The sequence below is a fragment of the Cervus elaphus genome, chromosome 17 (assembly GCF_910594005.1).
Source record: "Cervus elaphus chromosome 17, mCerEla1.1, whole genome shotgun sequence".
NCBI lineage: Eukaryota > Metazoa > Chordata > Mammalia > Artiodactyla > Cervidae > Cervus > Cervus elaphus.
Genome location: NC_057831.1, coordinates 7,566,525 through 7,589,984, shown reverse-complemented (window position 1 = coordinate 7,589,984; position 23,460 = coordinate 7,566,525). Strand labels below are relative to the sequence as shown.

The following is a 23,460-nucleotide window of genomic DNA, read 5'->3' as shown; positions in this document are numbered from 1 at the left end:
GAAATGCACATACCCATTTTGTTTGTTTACTTAAGACACAGTGCTTGCTCTGAATTCAAGAAAGAGAAGTTCTGAAATAAAACAAACAAAAGTACACCCCTACATGCTCTTATACACATATTAAGAGAAGACTTGAGGTATATGTGCTCTTTGGGAAAAAGCTAGTCTGATAATAGCTTCAGTCTTTTTCCTTCTTTTTTTTTTTTAAACCATATAAAAGTTCAGTCCTACAGACTTTTAAGCAGCAGGTGTTAGAAATAAATCAAAAGCCCCAAAGGGTAAACAACATGTTACCCTTACAACTCTCTGAATGGAATATATCCTCCCCAAAGAGGAAACTGAGAATTTAGATACATTGCAACTTCACACCTGTGGGATAGAAAATGCAAATGTAAGCTTCCTAGGTGGAGGCCTGGAAAGTTCATCACTGATGAACAAGTCTTAGTATCATAGAATGGGGCCTATTAAAATAGATGAAGTTGTAAACTGTTGTGCAAGACTGAGGGGAAATGATTGTATTGCCTTGCCAGTTTCAAAGGCACAACTTGCTTCCACTGGTCTTAATATAGAGCCTGACTTCTCTTAATAGTATCTTGTTCAGGCAATGTTTCTGGGCAACTGTCGTGATTATAATGCAGTCAGTGTTCACTTGTTTCAGTACTTACTGAGCTGCTGTTTGTGCCAGGCACTCTTTTGAGTACTGAGGACAGAGTACAAAGATAATGTACAAAGTCGCAGTCCTCTCATACTTTTTCTTGTAGTTGGTATACAGTACCCAATCATGGTCATTAGGTTTTCACTATGCTTTTTATGGAGTGCCCACAGTACATTTGGAAGGAGGAAGCACTCCACTTCCGTTCAGTCGTTCAGTCGTGTCCTACTCTTTGGGACCCCATGGACTGCAGCACACCAGGCTTTCCTGTCCATCACCAACACCTGGGTCTTGCTCAAATTCATGTCCGTCGAGTTGGTGACGCCATTCGACCACCTCAGCTGGCTTTGGCTTCTGGGAGTCTGGGAGTGTGCAGCAGGCCTTTGCCTTGTGTACCAAACTACATGCACTTGGAGAGTGTGTCTCTTCTCTCTCCTGGACCCTGTGCTGTAGAATCGATTGGTGAGACTGAGTATGGTTAAGCCAGGACATGACTCATGCAGAATATGCTGTGGGTATTTGCTATTGGATCTCTGTTTATAGACAGTTTAGTGGAAAACTCAATGTGTTTCTGTCTATATATTCATTTCTGATTTAGACCAACTCTGTGGTGGCTCTGACATATGGTATTATCAAGGCTGAGGTTGCAAAGTCTGATTCCCCACCAAGATCAATCAACTTTAGGAAAAGAACACTTTGGGATTGTGTAAGACCTGTACCCATAAGTAGCCACCCTCTTACTAGTCTGTGCTTAGAGCATGGAAATAGGCAAGAGCCTAGTAAATCTTGCTCAGAACTCAAATCAGTCCCCAGGGTGCACCTTACAGAGGGTAGCGCTCTACTTGCTGTTTGCACACCTAGTGTGTGTTATTATGGTGCACGTGCAGTAGGGGTCGGCTCTAAGTGGTATCTGCAGTGTTGCTGTTATCATACAATCGAACATTAATAGGGGACAAGGAAAGACCATATGTTTAGTTTCTAAGGTAATTTTAATAACCTGTCTGTAGTTATTACTACATCAATATATCTTTGTTCATAGCTGCTAACAAGTATCAAGATGAATTGATTAAATTTTTTTACTGTTCTATTATTACCCTGGTATAAATTTAACTATACACTTGTGATTTAGCTGTATCATTTCAAACTCAGTCTATTTTTTGTATGAATCTATTGAATTTTCAAAATTCCAAACTGATTTTGACTGTTGCACTCACTTTAAAAATAAGATTTATAAGATGAGGCATGTAATAAAAACTGGTTACCATGTAACTGTAACCTTGGGTGGTGGGTTAAACATACAAATATTAACAAAGGGTGTTGAAGATGGTAAGAGAGATCAAAGGAGGAACAAATGGTGGAGTCATCCCTACACTAATTTTAAAGTAAAAGGCATTGAGAGACAGGGGAAGGAAGGATGGTGAAATGATCAGAGGATTTGGTGGCCTCACTAAGCGTTTTTTGATTCACTGGAAGACAAATGGGCTTCCCAGGTGGTGCTAGTGATAAAGAACCTGCCTGCCAATGCAGGAGATGCAAGGGATGCAGGTTCGATCCCTGAATCAGGAAGATCTCCTGGAGAAGGGCATGGCAGCCCACTCTAGTATTCTTGCCTGGAGAATCCCATGGACCAAGGGGCCTGGTGGGCTACAGTCCATGGGATCACAGAGAGTCAGACGCGACTAGGCGACTAACACACACACACACACACACACACACACACACACACACACACACACACACACACACACAGGAGTTTACCACAGTAAGTAACCATCTGTCTTGCATCCATGCTGAGTTGCTTCAGCCGTGTCTGACTCTGTGCCACCCCATGGACTATAGCCTGCCGGACTCCTCCGTCCATGGGATTCTCCAGGCAAGACTACTGGAGTCGGTATGCCAGTCCCTTTTCCAGGGATCCTTCCAACCCAGGAATCGAACCCAGGTCTCCCACATTGCAGGCGGATTCTTTACTGTCTGAGCCCCTTGGGAAGTTACTTCTGTTAAGTATTTCCAAAAGCTTAATGTAAATTTTATTTTGGAAATGCTGCCTTCGTTAAAAGATGATGAGGAAGTCATCAAAAGCAGGAAGCTTGTTTTGGTAAACACTCTATGTGTAAGTGTGTATTTCGAAATTTATTATTATTCTTTTGCATGGAGTGTTCAGGAGTCAAGATGTGCAATGAAAAAGGAAAATATCTAATATGTGGGGCTTATCATCTTTGGGGTACCTTCCTTCAATTTTGGCTTTGTGAAGTGTTTTTCACTTTTTCAAATCCTTCCTCTCTTACGCCTCTTATGTTTCTTGGGCAGTCATAAAGAAGGACCAGTCATACAGCTTCAGATTTCCTCTGTGTGTGGATAAGGCTCAAACTTTCCTTACCTTTAAGGTGGATGCTACCACAAGAATGGATTCATCATCCAAGTTCACTTTGTCCCCGGAATTTAGTTTCTTCTTTAGGGCTCTGCATGATTGTATTTTGCCAGATTTTCTGAAGATGCCTTCTGTAAACAGCCCTTTTTTATTGATGTAGGAAAGCATATTCTATAGGGAAGGAAAGAAAAGAAAAGTATGGGACGTTTCATATCTACAAGCCCAGAGCACAAGCTTGCTCCTCTTTCGACAGAGCTGTGGTGTATGAGGGTACAGTGCTAGAACTGGACCGAAGTCAATTTGAAATTTTTTCTTCAGTGTCTCTAAATATATTTTCTACCCAGCAATCGATTTGGCATTCATACCCTGAAACATTTTAAACACTTGTGTAATCAGACTTTCCGTTTTAGTGAATTTACCGTGTTAAAGGTCTCTGCTTTGAGGCCTTTGTAGATTCACCCTCTCCTCCTTCACCGCTCCTTTCTCATTATTCCCTGTTATAGATGCTCTTCCCTAAGTGTGGAAATCTTTTTGCCATATTCATGCTCCATTTGTGTATTCCCCTTTCAGGGACTGTCCACCCCATTCATTCCTATTTCCTGTATTCCCTCCCCTCAAAATCAGGCTCAATATGCCTCTCCTCCTTCTCCGACCACATTTCTTTCTCATCAGCCTTTCTAGTTCCTTTTTCTGTATTTTAATATCCTCTGCTGTCTGCAGAGTAGAGAGATAACAGATATTGGAGCCAGGTTTTTCAAGGAATGTGGAATCTGTTCTGCTACTTATCCACTGTGAGACTTTAGGCATAGCACATACTTGGGTGAGGCTCTTTTGTTTTTCATTTATGAAGTGGGGGTGATGATAATCATAGCTGCCCCCTAAATTTTCTGTGAAAGACACAGGTCTGGGGTAGTGCTAGCACATAACTTGGATGACAAATTTCTTCATATCTACCATAAAATTCCCTGCATCTAGTATAGTGCTTGGAGAGATAGTGGACAGTGAACAAGTGTTAATGCTTACAGTTCAATACACTAATTTGATAAAGCACAGTCCAAACTCTGTGACTTTCTTTTGACACATTCTGTCAGGCTCAAATGATTCATTTTTTGCCAGAGGATGAGTACTTTATGCTTAAACACTTGAGTTACAAATCAAATCCGTGTGAGACATTTTGAGTCATAAGGCGGAGTAGACTCAGCTGAAGGAGACTTGAGACGAGTGTCGACTTCAAGGGAGGAGACCAGGAGACCATTTGAGGATGAAGTGGACCCTCAGAGATTCTTACACACAGAGTCTGAAGGAAAGTTACACAGCTCAAAATAGCCTGGAGTTAAAACTCCCCTCCAGGTCCTCCCCACCATTCTATGCAAAATAAAGAACACTGTCACCCGAAGAAAAACATGGACATTAGGTTGATTACGCCCAGCTCCCAGCTGGTCCCAGCCTCTGGCCGGTCTCTGAAATTCCTTGCCCCAGCTGTGTGAGAGAGAACTGCTCTGAACAACCTTGGCGAACAGGCCCCGTTAGGACAGTAGCTTTCCACATACAGGCCTGTAGATGCTCACTCTTTTCTTGGGGTGGTGCAGCAGCTCACTCCTCTGACTGCTGCCTCTTCTCGCCTCGTTAAAGGTGATCTGTTCCTGTCAAGTGCTGGTCTCATGCTTTCTCCCAACCTCGCCTTCTCTGACTCCCTTACCTTACAGAGTCCATTTTAACTGGCCTGAGCCAGTATAGGTGGGTCTTTGTTGAAATCAGTGGAATGGATGAGAGTACCTTTTCATCTGGTATTTGCCTTGTAACTCTGCAGTACCTAAATCAGACCTTATTCTTTGAAGTAATATTATGAAACTTATCAGACAAAGCCAGACTTCTTCATTTGGGGGTAGATTTGGAAGAGAACACTTGATCTCTCAGAACTCCCCTCCTCAGGAGGGTTACAGAAAACCAAAATAAGACCTACCAGAATTGGGGTGGGCAGGCTGTCGTTATCACATACATCCTCAAGAGGAGCTCCAAAGAGCTGTTTTGGCTTTGTGGGTGGTAGAGGTGGGTGTTGGTTGTCCTCGTGAGTCCTGGAGCTACACCAAAAGGCCCAGGTTTTGACAGAACTCTTGCTAACTGTCTTCTTGTCTGAATCGAATATAGGAGAGAGATTTTCACTAGTAGTAGTTTAGCTTATTTAGCCTGATTTCCACCCCTTAGAGTCAGCAGCATGTTCATTGCAGTGGCTCAAAGAGAGAAACTGAACCATTTGTTATATAGAATTCCCCACATTCTGAAACAGACTAATTGCCTCCTTGTAGTGTTAACATGTTCTTCTTCCCCATATTCTGCAAACCAGTAGTTAAACCTAGAGGCGGGATCAGACTCAGGGTTGATTCTCCCTGTGACAGTGTTCCCCAGACAGTGCTGTCTATTCCCTTTGCCCTGTGTCATGAGGCACTTAACCTGTAGCTATACAGGTTTCCTAATGTTCAGTATTATCAGTGGATTCTGGTATCAGATCTCATTTTAAAAGCCAAACATATTTAACGTTCAAATCAAGCAGCATTTGGTTATCATTTACTTTTGTAGTAAGTTTCCTCCCTCTGTTCAATTTCCTGTTTGGCTTTCTGAGTACCCAGTCATGCCCAATTTTCTCTCATCAAGAGAATCGCCTTTCATGAGACATCCTGCCTGACCCCGGGGTTTCAGTCAGCCTCTGGACCTCTTCTCTGGGAGGCCACACCCCTCAGTCAGCTCCAAGGATGACTTCCTGCCCTCATGGTCCTTGGGAAGTAGTCATTAAACGCAGACTATGTGGTAAGATTACAGGTGGCCATTTTTCTGTAACACCTTCCTCAGCTAACCCAAAGATGAATTTTAACTACCAACAGCCCCTGTCAAAGGAATGCAATGAAGGGCTTTTCCAAGAAAGAGTGATCAGCAATGAAAAATTGAGTTCAAAGTTTCTCGTGCCCAGCCATAAATGTTTTCCTGATATTTGCTCAATAAACCTGCTTAATATTTCCTTAAATAACCTGCTTAAATAGCCAGCTACAGAAGTCAATAGAGGAGCCAAGTTGTAGAAAAATAAACAGAAGAATGTAACCACATGTTTTAAAATGCCCATCCACTTGGCTTTTCTGAGACATAGTGAGTGCATCACCATGTCCATTCAAGTGGGTGAGCCACTTGTGGTGCCGGGTGAGAGAACCAGAAGGCTCCCATTCTGCCTCCTAATGGGATAAGTTACCTGAAGATCTTTGAGCTTCAGTTTGCTCAAACTTAACATAAATGATGCTACTTATGTTAGGGGAAGCACACTGATTGAAACCGCCCACCCTGGCCAGGCACCACAGTAACCATTTGCATGAGTTGTTCTATGGCAGGAGATCCTGATAAGGAATACGGAACTAATAGGCCACCACCAGCCGGAAGAGTTCGGGAAAGATCGAGAGGAGACACTACCTGTCCGTCCACTTCCCAGAATCCCTCTTGCTAGCATCCATCTTGGCTGAGCGATGCGTGCGCCACCAGGAAAGACTGTGAATTAGAATGACTGGCCAAAGACCACCCGGAAACTAATCCCATCACCATAAAACCCAAGACTTCGAGCCACGCGGCAGAGCAGTTCTCCTGGGTTCCCTTACCTACTGCTCTCCACCCGGGTGCCCTTTCCCAATAAAATCTCTTGCTTTGTCAGCATGTGTGTCCTCGGACAATTCATTTCCGAGTGTTAGACAAGAGCCCAGTTTCGGGCCCTGGAAGGGGTCCTCCTTCCTGCAACAAATGGCGACCACAAAGGGACATCTTCTTCGCTGAGACTGACATCCTGACCACTCGGGGTACTCAGGGGCCAGCTTGCCTGCCAATGGACCAGACCCAGCGGCCGCAACTGGGACCCTTTTGTCCCTGGTCTCCTCCTGACGTGGACAACTGGCCAGAGTGCCCCGACTGGTAAGGAACAAGAGACTTTATGATCTCCCTTCTCTTCCCTCTCTCTTTCCTCTCCTTAGCCCTTCCTATCCTTCCCGTTTTTCTAGTCCCCCGGTCCTGGATGCAGGAATCTGGTCGAAGGGCCTCAGCTTGAGCTGAGGATTGGAGACTGATCACCTCCTCTTGGCAGAGAACTCGAATTTTCTGGTCTGGTTTCTGGTAGGGCCGAGTTCCAGTCCTCCCTTTTCTGGAAGCCCAGGGGAAAGTCCCGTAATGCCTGGGTGTCTGCAGGTGGCAGGAGACGTCTGTAAGGCCACCCCTTTTGCCCCCCTTTCCCGCCTCCTCCCCCTTCTTTCAACCTGGCTTCCTTTCCTCCTTTTGAAATCTTTGAAGACATCTGAAGTTTTGTGTCTCTATAAAAGGTTTTCTGAGAGACTGTATTCTTGTATTTAAGAGAGTGTCTGATGAGGACTGCCTGGTTTATATGTGTGTGTTTTAACTCTGTTCTGTGTTGTGATTTGTGATGGCCATTTTGCTTTGTTTGGCTACCATTTAGACCTGCCACCATTTTGTTAGAGCTTGATTTTCTTTCCCTGTGCCTTGAGACCAGGGCTCTCAGGAACACTTATCTAGACCATCTCTAACTCCTGAGACTGAGAAACGAAAAAAGAAAAAAGCCTTTAAAAATGTTATTTATTTCAGCTTTTTTTATAAACTAGTAAATTTTATATTGTAATATCTAATTCATGACCAAACTTAGAAAATGAAGCTAGGTCTTGCAGTGTGTCTGTCTAAATATGTCTTGGTATGTTTTTGTCTCTGGGTAATATTTTTAGGCTAATTTGTAAATGAGCTCTATTTAATTGGCTTTAAAAAAGGTAAGCGCTTACAAATCAAATAATTCTAAATTAAACAATAAATTCCAGGTTCGGGTGAACTGGGAAATATTCAGTATTAAATACCTGATATTAATGTTTTTTGTTGACCTATCTAATATGGACATGTCTTAGAGTAATTAACATCAAGTAGAATATTTTCATTGTACCTAGGTTTAATATAAGTTAAATATTACACCTATTACAAGTTTGTCAACAAAGAAATTACCTCGAGTGAAAAAACGTCTAAAACATGTAAATGAGGTATGAGTTTATATATAAACTCTATTAAGAATAATTATTCTTTAAAAATATCTGTCTACAATAGTCTCCCCAGATTGGCGTAACTTGAATTTCTAAGGGTTATGCTAAACTAAGAATTGAAAGTCTATTACATAATTAGGTCATTTCCAAATGAAATAAGATTTTGAAACACTTACTACTAAACACTGATTTCTTTTTACAGAAAAACTAAAGAGATTTGAGACTATAAATAAATAATGTTTGATGCCATCCTAAAATGTTTTTAAAAAGCAAGGGTTTTAGAAATTATCACTGGTATTTATGCTCACCAATCTATAAAATGCTAATATAAAAGTTAGCTCTTGGTTGCTAAAGGAAAGCAGGAAGTGTGCTTTCAGTAAAAAAAAGAGTAAAAAAATACTAAAAAGAGTTATGCATGATCAAGATTTTCTAAAATTAGATTACAATTAGTTAAATAAATAGATTTTGTTAAAAATGACACGGTCATAAGAAAACTGGTTAGAGCTAATTAGGTCCAAGATGGCGGAGCTGACTTTCACTAGACCTTGAGCCTTGGTATTTGCACCCACTGTGACATATCAACAAGCTAAATGATACACCCATCAACATTGACTGAATCTGACCAAATGTTCTAAAGCTTTTAATTGATCTTTTCGATAAAACTTCCTGAATTGAATTCTTTTGAAGTTTCTTTGACATCTAGCTAACTTTGGGGTGTTTCAGAGGGCCCCTGAAACATCCCAAAGAGAGATATTAAGCTGTTTATTTGGTTGGTTAAATTACATGAAAAAGGTTATCAAATGAGTAATAAATCCGCTCATGTTATAATGTATGAAAAATTACTAATACAGATATCCTAGAAAGTATATAGAGTTCTTAACATTTTGATATGTCTTGGTATTCTGATGAAAAACCTGATGACTTCACAAAAGTTAACAAAGGACTGAATGAACCAGCGAATATGCTTATAACTTTTATGGTTTCTATCTGAGAAATTACAGGTTTAAATTGTGTGTTTTCCGGGAATAGAAAAAACCTTCCTCTTAAACTAATTATAAAAATAATTTGGTAAAATTACATGTTATAAACAAAACAATTATATTTTCTCTCTGTCTGACTCCTCCAGAAATTTAAAACTCGTAAGTTTCCAGTAAGTTTATCAAATGATCTAAAAAGGTTACCTCACTAACAGGTACAAAAATCTCAAGGAATTTTTGAGACCTTAAAAGAAAAGAGTTCACCTAGATTTGTTAGGCAAAATCTGTGATAAGCCTTTGGTGTGAGTTTCCCAGTCCTGTTTTATATTAAAAGTTCAGTCTGAGATCCTATAAGTGTTTCAGCAAAACAAAAAGTCTATGATCAATTCTGTTATGTGATATTAATGTGAAAGTTTGTTTCTGAAGCTTGTCTCAGTAATCTATCTTTGGACGAAGATCAGATGCCTCATGACCTGCAACCAGGACTGAAAAAAGACGTAATTTAAGAGACTGTCTCCAACCTGGATGGAAAGACTTTTTGTCAGGTACTCTTAATTAGCTGATGCACAATGAAACTGAAGGGAAATTAACTCTTAGATTAATTCCCACTTCCAAAGGCCCCTACACTGGATTGGTCTATAGAGAAGACAGCTGACCTGATCTCACCTTAAAATGATGCTCAAACAAGAAAAACTACAGTACACCAGGATGAGAAGACAATGACATCAGAGGTAGCCAGCTTGTCCAAGATACTGGACCTGATTCGTATGATCCTTTATAGTGTTCTCTTGACTTCTTAGACCTTTGTATATAAATCAAATGCTTTTCTATCATAGGCCTGACACTATGCTAGTTTTAAAAATCAATCCAATTGTTGGGTTTGTGGCCCATTATCTGTGTCTAGCTCTGGGTTACCTTGGTAAATTTCTCTACTACAAGACTCTAACTGGTTGGCCCTGAGGAAATTTACTTGGAAAAATTATAGTCATATTCAGGTTACTATGATACTACCAGAAGGGATCCCCTCACTGGGCCAATTAATAATACCTACTCTGACTCTGGCTATAAATTTGAGCCTTTTCCTATTCCTCAAGCTCAATCAGAGCAACAAAAAAGGTTTTAGCAAAAGAAAAAGAAATCTCCCACAATTATGAGATAGATTTATATAGATAACACTAAGCTATGGTAATTTAGGTTTAAAGTCTCCTCTGTGTTAAAAACAATTAAATCATACTAAGGATAATCAGTCTAGCAACACTAGAAAACTGGGCTATGTGCCTTATAGATGGTGGTGCCAATGAATAATTTCCCTGAAAGATAAAGATTTGTACAGAGTAGAATAAGTCAGATGACCTGGGATATACTGGGCTACATCTAATAGAAGCTCTTAGGTCTTACTTGTGACTTTACTAATACTGCTGGCTACGTTCTTTGTATTTCACCTGTTTTACAGAATTGCTATTTCTTACAGTGCCAAATGTGTGACTGAGGCCTCTGATAGAATAATATATAGTTCCTTATGAAATCGATGATGATGACAGTGTAACTCTAGATATGAGAAAAAGCAACAAGAGGGAATGTTTTCCTGGACCAAGAGGCTAGTAAGACAGGTGGTCCAGAGAATTTTAGATACTGTTTCATGGCCTAATCCAGTAACAGCACATTGAGAGGCTGGTCGACAAAATCTTTGCCAAACCTGAGAATGGACATTCTCAGCACCATGGGATAAAATGGTCATGAAATGCCCCCCTCAAAGTCGTGGTCAAGTTTGTGAGCAAAAAGGGGCTTTGCTAACTGAAGACTGACACTTGCCATCTACATTTACAGCGATTATATCATGGCCACTGCAACTGCTGACTTTCAACAGCCCTGAAAGGAGTTCAGGGTGAAGATCAAGAATGAGGTGTTCCGTGCTCTGGAAAAAACTGGCAGAACAGGCCTTCAGATAGTTAGATCTTTTCAAGAGATTTTATGAGTCCCAATTCTTGCATCTTCTCATACCTAGAGAAACACTGACATCATTAATGGTGCCATCTACTTTGGCTATTAAAGAAAAAATTTTACAATTAAAAGTCAAAATAGAGTACTCAGCTATGGTTCAGACATCCTGGGAAATAACCAGGTGTTACTATGGGTGTAATTTCAGATTAGACATTGTATTGTTAAACACTTGAGTTTTCTGAGTCGTGTCAGGCTTAGATGCCACCATTCTCAAAACAATGTCTGCTGGAAGCTAGTAACTTCTACCTTACTTTTTATAAAACTAGGCAACTGGCCACCTGGCTACAAGTCTCCCTGAAGTGCCAGGTCCAGACTGGATTTCAGGCCTATTCTTCTAAAAGAAAGAGATTTACTTTGTCTATCAAAACTCCAGTTATCCCTTCTCCAGCTACTACTAACTGGGTATGTTACAACAAAATGGCAGACCAAGGGATTGAGATTTTAATCATACAAGGCTCAGATCTAAGACTTGGAACTCAGGAATACTACCAATTCAGTGTCTCTTCTCCAAGCTGAGGCGGTCCTATGCCCCATTTTGACAAAAAGTTATCACAGTCATAGTTGCCCTGTTCCCTAAATAAAACTGAACAGGACTTTGCGGGGTGGCAACTGTGGACTACAGATCTGCTGTACTGTAAAATATAGGCTTTATTCAGCCTCCTTGACCTTCCCTGAGTTCCAAAGGGTAGATTCAAACAACAGCCAATCAGAGAAGGAAAAAAATACAGAAACAGAGGGGAAACAATCAAATGGTGGTACAGCCTTGAGACGGGTCCTGGTTCCTACTCAAAAAAAAAAAAAAGCATAACAATGTCTTTTGAGTTCTTCTACAGAACTAGAGCCCCCACCCAGGTGGAAGATGGTAACTTCAGACTAAACATAAGATTCTTAGAACACAGCTCTGTTGCTTGACCACCAGCCAATCATCCCAGCAGTGCCTCCTGTTTCTGGGGACCAGTGATGACCATCCAGTTAGGTCTCCTGTTTGGCCCCTGTCTATTTTACCTCTGAGAGGAGCTGACAGTTTCAAACTAAGTTGCTGTTATTACAAAAGTAAAAGCTGGTTTCAGATATAAAACACCCCAACTTAGGTCAGGTAGAGAGAGACTTCTGCTCTGCTAGGCAGGCCTACGCCCAGGCACAGCAGGAAGAAGTTACAGAAGAAAGAGACCTCCGCCCCAATTCCCAAGAAGCATCTTGAGTATGAAGTCTCTCAGGGGGGAGTTGTTAGGGGAAGCACACTGATTGAAACCGCCCACCCTGGCCAGGCACCACAGTAACCATTTGCATGAGTTGTTCTATGGCAGGAGATCCTGATAAGGAATACGGAACTAATAGGCCACCACCAGCCGGAAGAGTTCGGGAAAGATCGAGAGGAGACACTACCTGTCCGTCCACTTCCCAGAATCCCTCTTGCTAGCATCCATCTTGGCTGAGCGATGCGTGCGCCACCAGGAAAGACTGTGAATTAGAATGACTGGCCAAAGACCACCCGGAAACTAATCCCATCACCATAAAACCCAAGACTTCGAGCCACGCGGCAGAGCAGTTCTCCTGGGTCCCCTTACCTACTGCTCTCCACCCGGGTGCCCTTTCCCAATAAAATCTCTTGCTTTGTCAGCATGTGTGTCCTCGGACAATTCATTTCCGAGTGTTAGACAAGAGCCCAGTTTCGGGCCCTGGAAGGGGTCCCCCTTCCTGCAACACTTACACCTCGCTGGACTACATAACATAATGTACTACTCCATGCAAGACATGCCACATAGCAGCCTTAATAAAGGTAATTTCCCTTCTTCAAAGGGCCTAAGGCAGCCTAGACATCAGTCAGCTCCCCCACAAGCAGACCCCACCCCCATTCTCCATTTGATTTTGCAGCCTCCAGAAGGTGTGCATTCCTGAAGGAATGTCATCACTTTGCCTTAGGCTCTTCTTGCCTTGACATCATACCGCCATCATTTTAAAAGGAGATGATGAAGGAAGCAAACGCATTCCTAAATTCAGGAAGAGATTCTCCTCATTTATATGTACAAATGTTAAAAGGATACATGTTTATATGGGTTGAGTTGCTTTATGCACCCTGGTGTCCCTGCTCTTAACCTGATTATTTTATTTCTAAAACTACCCAAAGGTATTCATGGATTCCAAATGTATTCATTCATTGTTCAGCTTTAATAAGAATGCTCAGGAAGAACGCTCCATCAGTTGCTACAAAGCTATACGTCCAGCTACCCTATGAGCATAGATGGAAAGCAAAATAGACATTAAGCCCTATACTTTTATTTTCAGGCCTAGATGGCCCTTTCGTAATCCTCATTGGTTGGTGTTAGAGTTCTTGTTGGCTCTGTGACCAATAAACGTACATACTGTAGCCACGAAAAGTATGGGGCTCAGTTGTTCAGTCGTATCCAACTCTTGCAACGCTGTGGACTGTAGTCTATCCTGGAGTGGGTTGCCAGGGACTGGTAAACAGGTTAACTTTATAACCTCATCTTTCTTAAACAATCCTGACAAGATTTAGGTTAGTGTTTCCTCATGTTCAAATTAGGGTTTGAATGTTAAAAAGTGAAATGTTGAAACTTTGTGGGTATAGAATAACAATTATGAGAATAAAAATACTTTAAGTAGAAATTCTCTTCTGGCCCCAATACTTCTTAAATTAGTGAGACATTCTATTCAGAGAAAGAAATATCAATGGGACAATATTGGAATGGTAGCAGGGTAGCAGGGATAATGAGAGGAAAGATTTAAACAAAAAAAACAAACACATAAATATTTAGTCCAGTTCCATTCGCAGCCTGGCTCTGAAGCAGAATGGAAAGTGAGCTTGCTGTGGAGATAGACTCGAGAGTTCAAGTCTCAGGGGTGGTCCTACGATTGCAGAGGAATAGGACGGGGAGACCACTTTGTCCCTCACAAATTCATCCGAAGAACATTTGAACGCTGAGCAAATTCCACGAAACAACTTCTGAATGCTGGCAGAGGACATCAGGCACCCAGAAAGGCAGCCCATTGTTTTTGAGAGGAGGTGGGACAAAATATAAAAGATAAAAAGGGAGACAAAAGAGGCAGGGACAGAGATCCGTCCTGGGAAGGGAGTCTTAAAAGAGGAGAAGTTTCCAAACACCAGGAAACACTCCCATAGCGGGTCTGTGGGGAGTTTTGGAATCTCAGAGGACAACATAACCGGGAGGAAAAATAAATATATAAATAAATAAAACCCACAGATTATGTGCCCAACGGCAACTCCCAGCAGAAAAGTAGCCCAGACGCTGGCATCCACCACCAGCAAGTGAGGGTGAACCGGGAGGCAAGGGCTGCATTGCTTAGAGTAAGGACCGGGCCTGAATGCCCCGAGGGCAATCTGAGGGAGCTAATGTGAGATAGCAACCTGGACTGTGGGATAGCTAGAGAGAGAGAAAGAGAACTGTCCCGAGAAAAGCCCTAACCTAAGACATTGCCATACATCACCATATACACATGGACATCACCAGATGGTCAACACCGAAATCAGATTGATTATATTCTTTGCAGGCAAAGATGGAGAAGCTCTATACAGTCAGCAAAAACAAGACCAGGAGCTGACTGTGGCTCAGATTATGAACTCCTTATTGCCAAATGCAGACTTCAACTGAAGAAAGCAGGGAAGACCACTAGACCATTCAGGTATGACCTAAATCAAATCCCTGATGACTATAGAGTGGAAGTGAGAAATAGATTTAAGGGACTAAATCTGATAGACATAGAGCCTGATGAACTATGAACGGAGGTTCGTGACATTGTACAGGAAACAGGGATCAAGAGCATCCCCGTGGAAAAGAAATGCAAAAAGGCAAAATGGTTGTCTGAGGAGGCCTGACAAATAGCTGTGAAAAGAACAGAAGCGAAAAGCAAAGGAGAAAAGGAAAGATATTCCCATTTGAATGCAGAGGTCCAAAGAATAGCCAGGAGAGAGAAGAAAGCCTTCCTCAGCGATCACTGCAAAGAAATAGAGGAAAACCACAGAATGGGAAAGACTAGAGATCTCTTCAAGAAAAGTAGAGATACCAGGGGAACATTACATGCAAAGATGGGTTCAAGAAAGGACAGAAATGGTATGGACCTAACAGAAGCAGAAGATATTAAGAAGAGGTGGCAAGAATACACAGAAGAACTGTACAAAGAAGGTCTTCATGACCCAGATAATCACAATGGTGTGATCACTCACGTAGAGCCAGACATCCTGGAATGTGAAGTCAAGTGGGCCTTAGAAAGCATCACTTCGAACCGAGCTAGTGGATGTGATGGAATTCCAGTTGAGCTATTTCAAATCCTGAAAGATGATGCTGTGAAAGTGCTGCACTCAATATGTCAACAAATTTGGAAAACTCAGCAGGGGCCACAGGACTGGAAAAGGTCAGTTTTCATTCCAATCTCTAAGAAAGGCAATCCCAAAGAAGGCTCAAACTACCGCACAATTGCACTCATCTCACATGCTAGTAAAGTAATGCTCAAAATTCTCCAAGACAGGCTTCAGCAATATGTGAGCTGAGAACTTCCAGATATCCAAGCTGGTTTTGAAAAGGCAGAGGAACCAGAGATCAAATTGCCAGTATCCACTGGATCATCGAAAAAGCAAGAGAGTTCCAGAAAAACATCTATTTCTGCTTTATTGACTATGCCAAAGCCTTCGAGCGTGTGGATCACGCTCGAATAAACTGTGGAAAATTCTGAAGGAGATGGGAATACCAGACCACCTGACCTGCCCCTTGAGAAACCTGTATGCAGGTCAGGAAGCAACAGTTAGAAATAGACACGGAACAACTGACTGGTTCCAAATAGGAAAAGGAGTACGTCAAGGCTGTACATTGTCACCCTGCTTATTTAACTTATATGCAGAGTACATCATGAGAAACGCTGGGCTGGAAGAAGCACAAGCTGGAATCAAGATTGCCAGGAGAAATATCAACAACCTCAGATATGCAGATGACACCACCCTTATGGCAGAGGGTGAAGAGGAACTAAAAAGCCGCTTGATGAAAGTGAAAGAGGAGAGTGAAAAAGTTGGCTTAAAGCTCAACATTCAGAAAACTAAGATCATGGCATCTGGTCCCATCACCTCATGGGAAATAGGTGGGGAGACAGTGGAAACAGTGTCATACTTTATTTTTTGGGGCTCCAAAATCACTGCGGATGGTGATTGCAGCCATGAAATTAAAAGACGCTTACTCCTTGGAAGGAAAGTTATGACCAACCTAGATAGCACATTAAAAAGCAGAGACATTACCTTGCCAACAAAGGTCCGTCTGGTCAAGGCTATGGTTTTCCAATGGTCATGTATGGATGTGAGAGTTGTACTGTGAAGAAAGCTGAGTGCTGAAAAATTGATGCTTTTCGACTGTGGTGTTGGAGAAGACTCTTGAGAGTCCCTTGGACTGCAAGGAGATCCAACCAGTCCATCCTAAAGGAGATCAGTCCTGGGTGTTCATTGGAAGGACTGATGCTGAAGCCGAAACTCCAATACTTTGGCCACCTGATGCAAAGAACTAGCTCATTGGAAAAATCCCTGATGCTGGGAAAGATTGAAGGCAGGAGCAGAAGGGGACCAGACAGGGTGAGATGGTTGGATGGCATCACTGATTCGATGGACATGAGTTTAAGTAAGCTCCGGGAGTTGGTGATGGACAGGGAGGCCTGACACGCTGCAGCCCTTGACCCCAAGGAGTTGGGGTCACTACAGTCCTTGGGATCATCAAGAGTCAGACACGACTGAGCAACTGAACTGAACCGAACCATGATGTCTTCTAAAGCTGTATTAGCAGCTTCTTGAAATCAGAACAGTCTTATCCTTCCTTTGATCTCACAAGCGGGAAACTTCCCATGTCTTGGAGCGGATGGAAATTACTGCCCTTAGAATGTGCTTTGGACTCCAAGATCTCCCATTGACCCTGGCAGCCTTGCTGTCTTTTGCATCAAAGCCAGTTACATTATTCACGTACCTGCAACCTTCTCACTGTTATCAGTGACGTCAGTGATATCACTGTTATCACAACTCACTGACTTCGGTCCAAAGAGAGACGTGATATCTTCTCCAAATATCTTGAGACAGTTTTCAATGAGAAATTGTATGAAAGAAATCTGTAACACAGAGGGGCAAAAAATGGGGTATTACTGTACATATGGCCTAATAGTAAATCACATTTCAGACATGAATCTTGGCTCTCACAAAAAATGCAAAAGAAGTCAGAAAAATTCACTTGATTTAAAAAATATATATATATTATATATGCATCAGCTTTTTCTAAGAAATAACTAATCCTTTCAAGAGTACTTTGGACACAAATTTTAAAATTCTTTTCGTCGGTGGACTAAAGTTATAATATGTGGCCTAGTCTGATAGCTAAAATTTTGTAATGATTGCTACATGCTTAACACTAGGATGATTTTTAAGTAGCCTACATAGGATGTTTGGGACAAAAATGTATATTTTCTTATTAAGTTTTATTTATTTTTATTGAACTTTTTTCTAGTTTTCTTGAGATAGAATTTATATATAGCATCTCATTAAACTTGATAAAGCATCAAATGCAACACAAATTTTGAAATTCACTTCAGTGAAGAACTATCTGAAACTTGGGTAGCAGAGGTTTACGTGTAGGGTGGCAGGGTTTGTGACGGAAGAAAGCATCTGGAGAGACAACATGTCTGTCTGTCTAACTGCATTGCCTTGCCTCACACTTGCTGTCCAGGGGAGCTTGGAAAAGAGCTGTGATCTTCTTAGGCATGTTGTGGCTCTGTCAGGATGTTCTGAAATATTTTACTAGCCTCCTCATCCTCTAGCAGAGACACAATAGGAGCCAAGTATTTTCCTGAATGAGCCAGAACTGGCAGAGTGAGGCCGGTATGTGTGGAACCTTGGGTGCTCATATTGCCCAGGCCGCCTAAGATGTGCCGAGACTGACCAGATGTATTGGGTGTTGTCATCATTGTGTAATGATGAAATCATAGTTTGGAGGTTTGTACACCCCTCAGTGATTAGGCTGAGAGTTGAATCTTGGTTCTCAGACTCCAAAGCCAGGGTCTTCTCTATCATACCATCCTACTCTTATCTCTCTATTGTTTAATCTCTTGGATGGCAAAGGAGAAGTGACTCGACTGTTCTCAGTTGCAATACACCTTCCCATGCCCAACCAGAGCAGGCCTCTGCCAGTCCAAGGCAGTGTAATTAAAAAGTGCACTTTAAACATCTGGTTCACCAGAGTTAATACCACAGACTTCAGGTTCAAAATGGGGACTCTGCCCTGCAAGGCATAAAAATGAGAGCTCTCATTACCTTCTTGGTGAAGTTTTCGAATGCTGTGCTGCCAGAATTAAGCAGACCAAGAATGCTTGTGGTCATACACACTGATAAAATATAAGCTGTCATCTGATTGGATGAGGAATGTTGCTCAATGTTGTGTAACACTCCAAAAAGGTATCGCAGAAAAACTACATTGGCTCTTGGCAGCTGGTCTAGAAGCCTAATGACAGAAAAAGGCACTTATCAATAAAGCGAGTCATTTTGCTCAGTAAGTGGAAATACAGAGAACAAAATACTTCTTTTTATACCATGTCCACAGTCCATTCTCACAGTTCCAGGCATGAATGCACACAAAAATGTTTCACCGAGTTTAATTCCTGAGCCAGGTAAGAACTGCTCTGGTTAGTTATGTGTTTGTATTTAAGATCATACCGCTGGCAGATTGGTTCTTTATCATCTCTTTTTAGACCAATGGATTTCATCTCCAACGATTTCGTGTATTCAGAAGGTGTAAAATGGTCAAGCATTCCATATTAATAAGATTAGCAGAAAAACACCAATTACAATGTCACCAATAAGGCGTGCATCTCTTTTCAAACTGGCTTCCAGGGGTATGATCAAGTGAAACCTTTTGATACTGGTCATTATTTTAGTGGACACAGCTGTAACCATAAGCTGATATTTTCCTAAGAGTATGTTGGTTGTATTTTCTCAGAGTTGAGAAAATTGCATCATTACCTCTGGGTCGCAGTTATTTTCTCCTCCTCATTCCCTTGATCAATAACATCAAGCCATTTATCATAGAGAGTGGCTGAAAATATGCTTCCTGGAATATTTTGAAGAAAATCCTTAGATAGATCAAAAAATATATATTAGTCTTATGATAAATTCAATGGAGAAGTTGCAAAGAAAATATTTAGTTGACAAATTCAGTTCAGTCCGTGGTTCCTTCATAGCCACGCAGACTGATTCACACAGAGCTTGGCTGTGATTCTCCACAGCCTTGCACATCCAGAAGTACTGGTTGGATTTTCCCCAACTAAAATTAGACGCATAAAAGTAGAGTTTGGGCTGTAGTGAGAATGAAGCTAAAGCTCCTTCTATCACCTGGAACTTACTCTTTGTGTTCATGTTAGCACATTCGTACAAACTGGCAAGGTCTGGTGATAACTCATCCTAAATCCTATTAGTTTCTTGAAAAGAAAGGCACATACCCATTTTGTTTGTTTACTTAAGACACAGTGCTTGCTCTGAATTCAAGAAAGAGAAGTTCTGAAATAAAACAAACAAAAGTACACCCCTACATGCTCTTATACACATATTAAGAGAAGACTTGAGGTATATGTGCTCTTTGGGGAAAAGCTAGTCTCATAATAGCTTCAATCTTTTTTTTTTTTTTAAACCATATAAAAGTTCAGTCCTACAGACTTTTAAGCAGCAGGTGTTAGAAATAAATCAAAAGCCCCAAAGGGTAAACAACATGTTACCCTTACAACTCTTTGAATGGAATATATCCTCCCCAAAGAGGAAACTGAGAATTTAGATACATTGCAACTTCACACCTGTGGGATAGAAAATGCAAATGTAAGCTTCCTAAGTGGAGGCCTGGAAAGTTCATCACTGATGAACAAGTCTTAGTATCATAGAATGGGGCCTATTAAAATAGTTGAAGTTGTAAACTGTTGTGCAAGACTGAGGGGAAATGATTGTATTGCCTTGCCAGTTTCAAAGGCACAACTTGCTTCCACTGGTGTTAATATAGAGCCTGACTTCTCTTAATAGTATCTTGTTCAGGCAGTGTTTCTGGGCAACTGTCGTGATTATAATGCAGTCAGTGTTCACTTGTTTCAGTACTTACTGAGCTGCTGTTTGTGCCAGGCACTCTTTTGAGTACTGAGGACAGAGTACAAAGATAATGTACAAAGTCGCAGTCCTCTCATACTTTTTCTTGTAATTGGTATACAGTACCCAATCATGGTCATTAGGTTTTCACTATGCTTTTTATGGAGTGCCCACAGTACATTTGGAAGGAGGAAGCACTCCATTTCCGTTCAGTCGTTCAGTCGTGTCCTACTCTTTGGGACCCCATGGACTACAGCACACCAGGCTTTCCTGTCCATCACCAACACCTGGGTCTTGCTCAAATTCATGTCCATTGAGTTGGTGATGCCATTCAACCACCTCAGCTGGCTTTGGCTTCTAGGAGTCTGGGAGTGTGCAGCAGGCCTTTGCCTTGTGTACCAAACTACATGCACTTGGAGAGTGTGTCTCTTCTCTCTCCTGGTCCCCGTGCTGTAGAATCGATTGGTGAGACTGAGTATGGTTAAGCCAGGACATGACTCATGCAGAATATGCTGTGGGTATTTGCTATTGGATCTCTGTTTATAGACAGTTTAGTGGAAAACTCAAGGTGGTTCTGTCTATGTATTCATTTCTGATTTAGACCAACTCTGTGGTGGCTTTGACATATGGTATTATCAAGGCTGAGGTTGCAAAGTTTGATTCCCCACCAAGATCAATCAACTTTAGGAAAAGAACACTTTGGGATTGTGTAAGACCTGTACCCATAAGTAGCCACCCTCTTACTAGTCTGTGCTTAGAGCATGGAAATAGGCAAGAGCCTAGTAAATCTTGCTCAGAACTCAAATCAGTCCCCAGGGTGCACCTTACAGAGGGTAGCACTCTACTTGCTGTTTGCACACCTAGTGTGTGTTATTATGGTGCACGTGCAGTAGGGGTCAGCTCTAAGTGGTATCTGCACTGTTGCTGTTATCATACAATCGAACATTAATAGGGCACAAGGAAAGACCATATATTTAGTTTCTAACGTAATTTTAATAACCTATCTCTAGTTATTACTACATCAATATATCTTTGTTCATAGCTGCTAACAGGTATCAAGATGAATTGATTAAATTTTTTTCCTGTTCTATTATTGCCCTGGTATAAATTTAACTATACACTTGTGATTTAGCTGTATCATTTCAAACTCAGTCTATTTTTGGTATGAATCTATTGAATTTTCAAAATTCCAAACTGATTTTGACTGTTGCACTCACTTTAAAAATAAGATTTATAAGATGAGGCATGTAATAAAAACTGGTTACCATGTAACTGTAACCTTGGGTGGTGGGTTAAACATACAAATATTAACAAAGGGTGTTGAAGATGGTAAGAGAGATCAAAGGAGGAACAAATGGTGGAGTCATCCCTACACTAATTTTAAAGTAAAAGGCATTGAGAGACAGGGGAAGGAAGGATGGTGAAATGATCAGTGGATTTGGTGGCCTCACTAAGCGTTTTTTGATTCCCTGTAAGACAAATGGGCTTCCCAGGTGGTGCTAGTGATAAAGAACCTGCCTTCCAATGCAGGAGATGCAAGGGGTGCAGGTTCGATCCCTGAATCAGGAAGATCTCCTGGAGAAGGGCATGGCAGCCCACTCTAGTATTCTTGCCTGGAGAATCCCATGGACCAAGGGGCCTGGTGGGCTACAGTCCATGGGATCACAGAGAGTCGGACGCGACTAGGCGACTAACACACACACACACACACACACACACACACACACACACACACACACACACAGGAGTTTACCACAGTAAGTAACCATCTGTCTTGCATCCATGCTGAGTTGCTTCAGCCGTGTCTGACTCTGTGCCACCCCATGGACTATATAGCCTGCCGGACTCCTCCGTCCATGGGATTCTCCAGGCAAGAATACTCTAGTCGGTATGCCAGTCCCTTTTCCAGGGATCCTTCCAACCCAGGAATCGAACCCAGGTTTCCCAAATTGCAGGCGGATTCTTCACTGTCTGAGCCCCTTGGGAAGTTACTTCTGTTAACTATTTCCAGAAGCTTAATGTAAATTTTATTTTGGAAATGCTGCCTTCGTTAAAAGATGATGAGGAAGTCATCAAAAGCAGGAAGCTTGTTTTGGTAAACACTCTATGTGTAAGTGTGTATTTTGAAATTTATTATTATCCTTTTGCATGGAGTGTTCAGGAGTCAAGATGTGCAGTGGAAAAGGAAAATATCTAATATGTAGGGCTTATCATCTTTGGGGTACCTTCCTTCAATTTTGGCTTTGTGAAGTGTTTTTCACTTTTTCAAATCCTTCCTCTCTTACGCCTCTTATGTTTCTTGGGCGGTCATAATGAAGGACCAGTCATACAGCTTCAGATTTCCTCTGTATGTGGATAAGGCTCAAACTTTCCTTACCTTTAAGGTGGATGCTACCACAAGAATGGATTCATCATCCAAGTTCACTTTGTCCCCAGAGTTTAGTTTCTCCTTTAGGGCCCTGCGTGATTGTATATTGCCTGATTTTCTGAAGATGCCTTCTGTAAACGGCCCGTTTTGATTGATGTAGGAAAGCATATCCTATAGGGAAGGAAAGAAAAGAAAAGTATGGGACGTTTCATATCTACAAGCCCAGAGCACAAGCTTGCTCCTCTTTTGACAGAGCTGTGGTGTATGAGGGTACAGTGCTAGAACTGGACCGAAGTCAATTTGAAATTTTTTCTTCAGTGTCTCTAAATATATTTTCTACCCAACAATCGATTTGGCATTCATACCCTGAAACATTTTAAACACTTGTGTAATCAGACTTTCCGTTTTAGTGAATTTACCGTGTTAAACGTCTCTGCTTTGAGGCCTTTGTAGATTCACCCTCTCCTCCTTCACCGCTCCTTTCTCATTATTCCCTGTTATAGATGCTCTTCCCTAAGTGTGGAAATCGTTTTACCATATTCATGCTCCATTTGTGTATTCCCCTTTCAGGGACTGTCCACCCCATTCATTCCTATTTCCTATATTCCTTCCCCTCAAAATCAGGCTCAATATGCCTCTCCTCCTTCTCCCATCACATTTCTTTCTCATCAGCCTTTCTAGTTCCTTTTTCTGTATTTTAATATCCTCTGCTGTCTGCAGAGTAGAGAGATAACAGATATTGGAGCCAGGTTTTTCAAGGAATGTGGAATCTGTTCTGCTACTTATCCACTGTGTGACTTTAGGCATAGCACATACTTGGGTGAGGCTCTTTTGTTTTTCATTTATGAAGTGGGGGTGATGATAATCATAGCTGCCCCCTAAATTTTCTGTGAAAGACACAGGTCTGGGGTAG

At 41.6% G+C, this 23,460-nt stretch overlaps 1 protein-coding gene across 1 annotated transcript; it reads right to left on the bottom strand.

The window, feature by feature from the left end:
• Positions 1-26: 26 nt before the first annotated feature.
• LOC122673226 (rho GTPase-activating protein 20-like) lies at positions 27-23,015 on the bottom strand. The gene is made up of 7 exons (XM_043870755.1): positions 22,557-23,015; positions 19,076-19,185; positions 18,371-18,557; positions 17,037-17,175; positions 4,987-5,156; positions 3,033-3,194; positions 27-71 (listed from the first exon to the last, which is right to left on the bottom strand). The coding sequence occupies exons 1-7, from the start codon at positions 22,713-22,715 to the stop codon at positions 27-29; spliced, it is 972 nt and encodes a 323-aa protein (XP_043726690.1). The 5' UTR covers positions 22,716-23,015.
• Positions 23,016-23,460: the final 445 nt, after the last annotated feature.

What these genes read in the sequence shown, in the direction of transcription:
- LOC122673226 (XM_043870755.1), bottom strand. Translation starts at nt 22,715, where the DNA reads ATGCTTTCCTACATCAATCAAAACGGGCCGTTTACAGAAGGCATCTTC. An exon ending in TGGTAGCATCCACCTTAAAG is followed by an intron (nt 19,186 to 22,556) that starts GTAAGGAAAGTT and finishes GATCTATCTAAG; the next exon opens with GATTTTCTTCAAAATATTCC. An exon ending in TCGAAAACTTCACCAAGAAG is followed by an intron (nt 17,176 to 18,370) that starts GTAATGAGAGCT and finishes TCTGTGTTACAG; the next exon opens with ATTTCTTTCATACAATTTCT.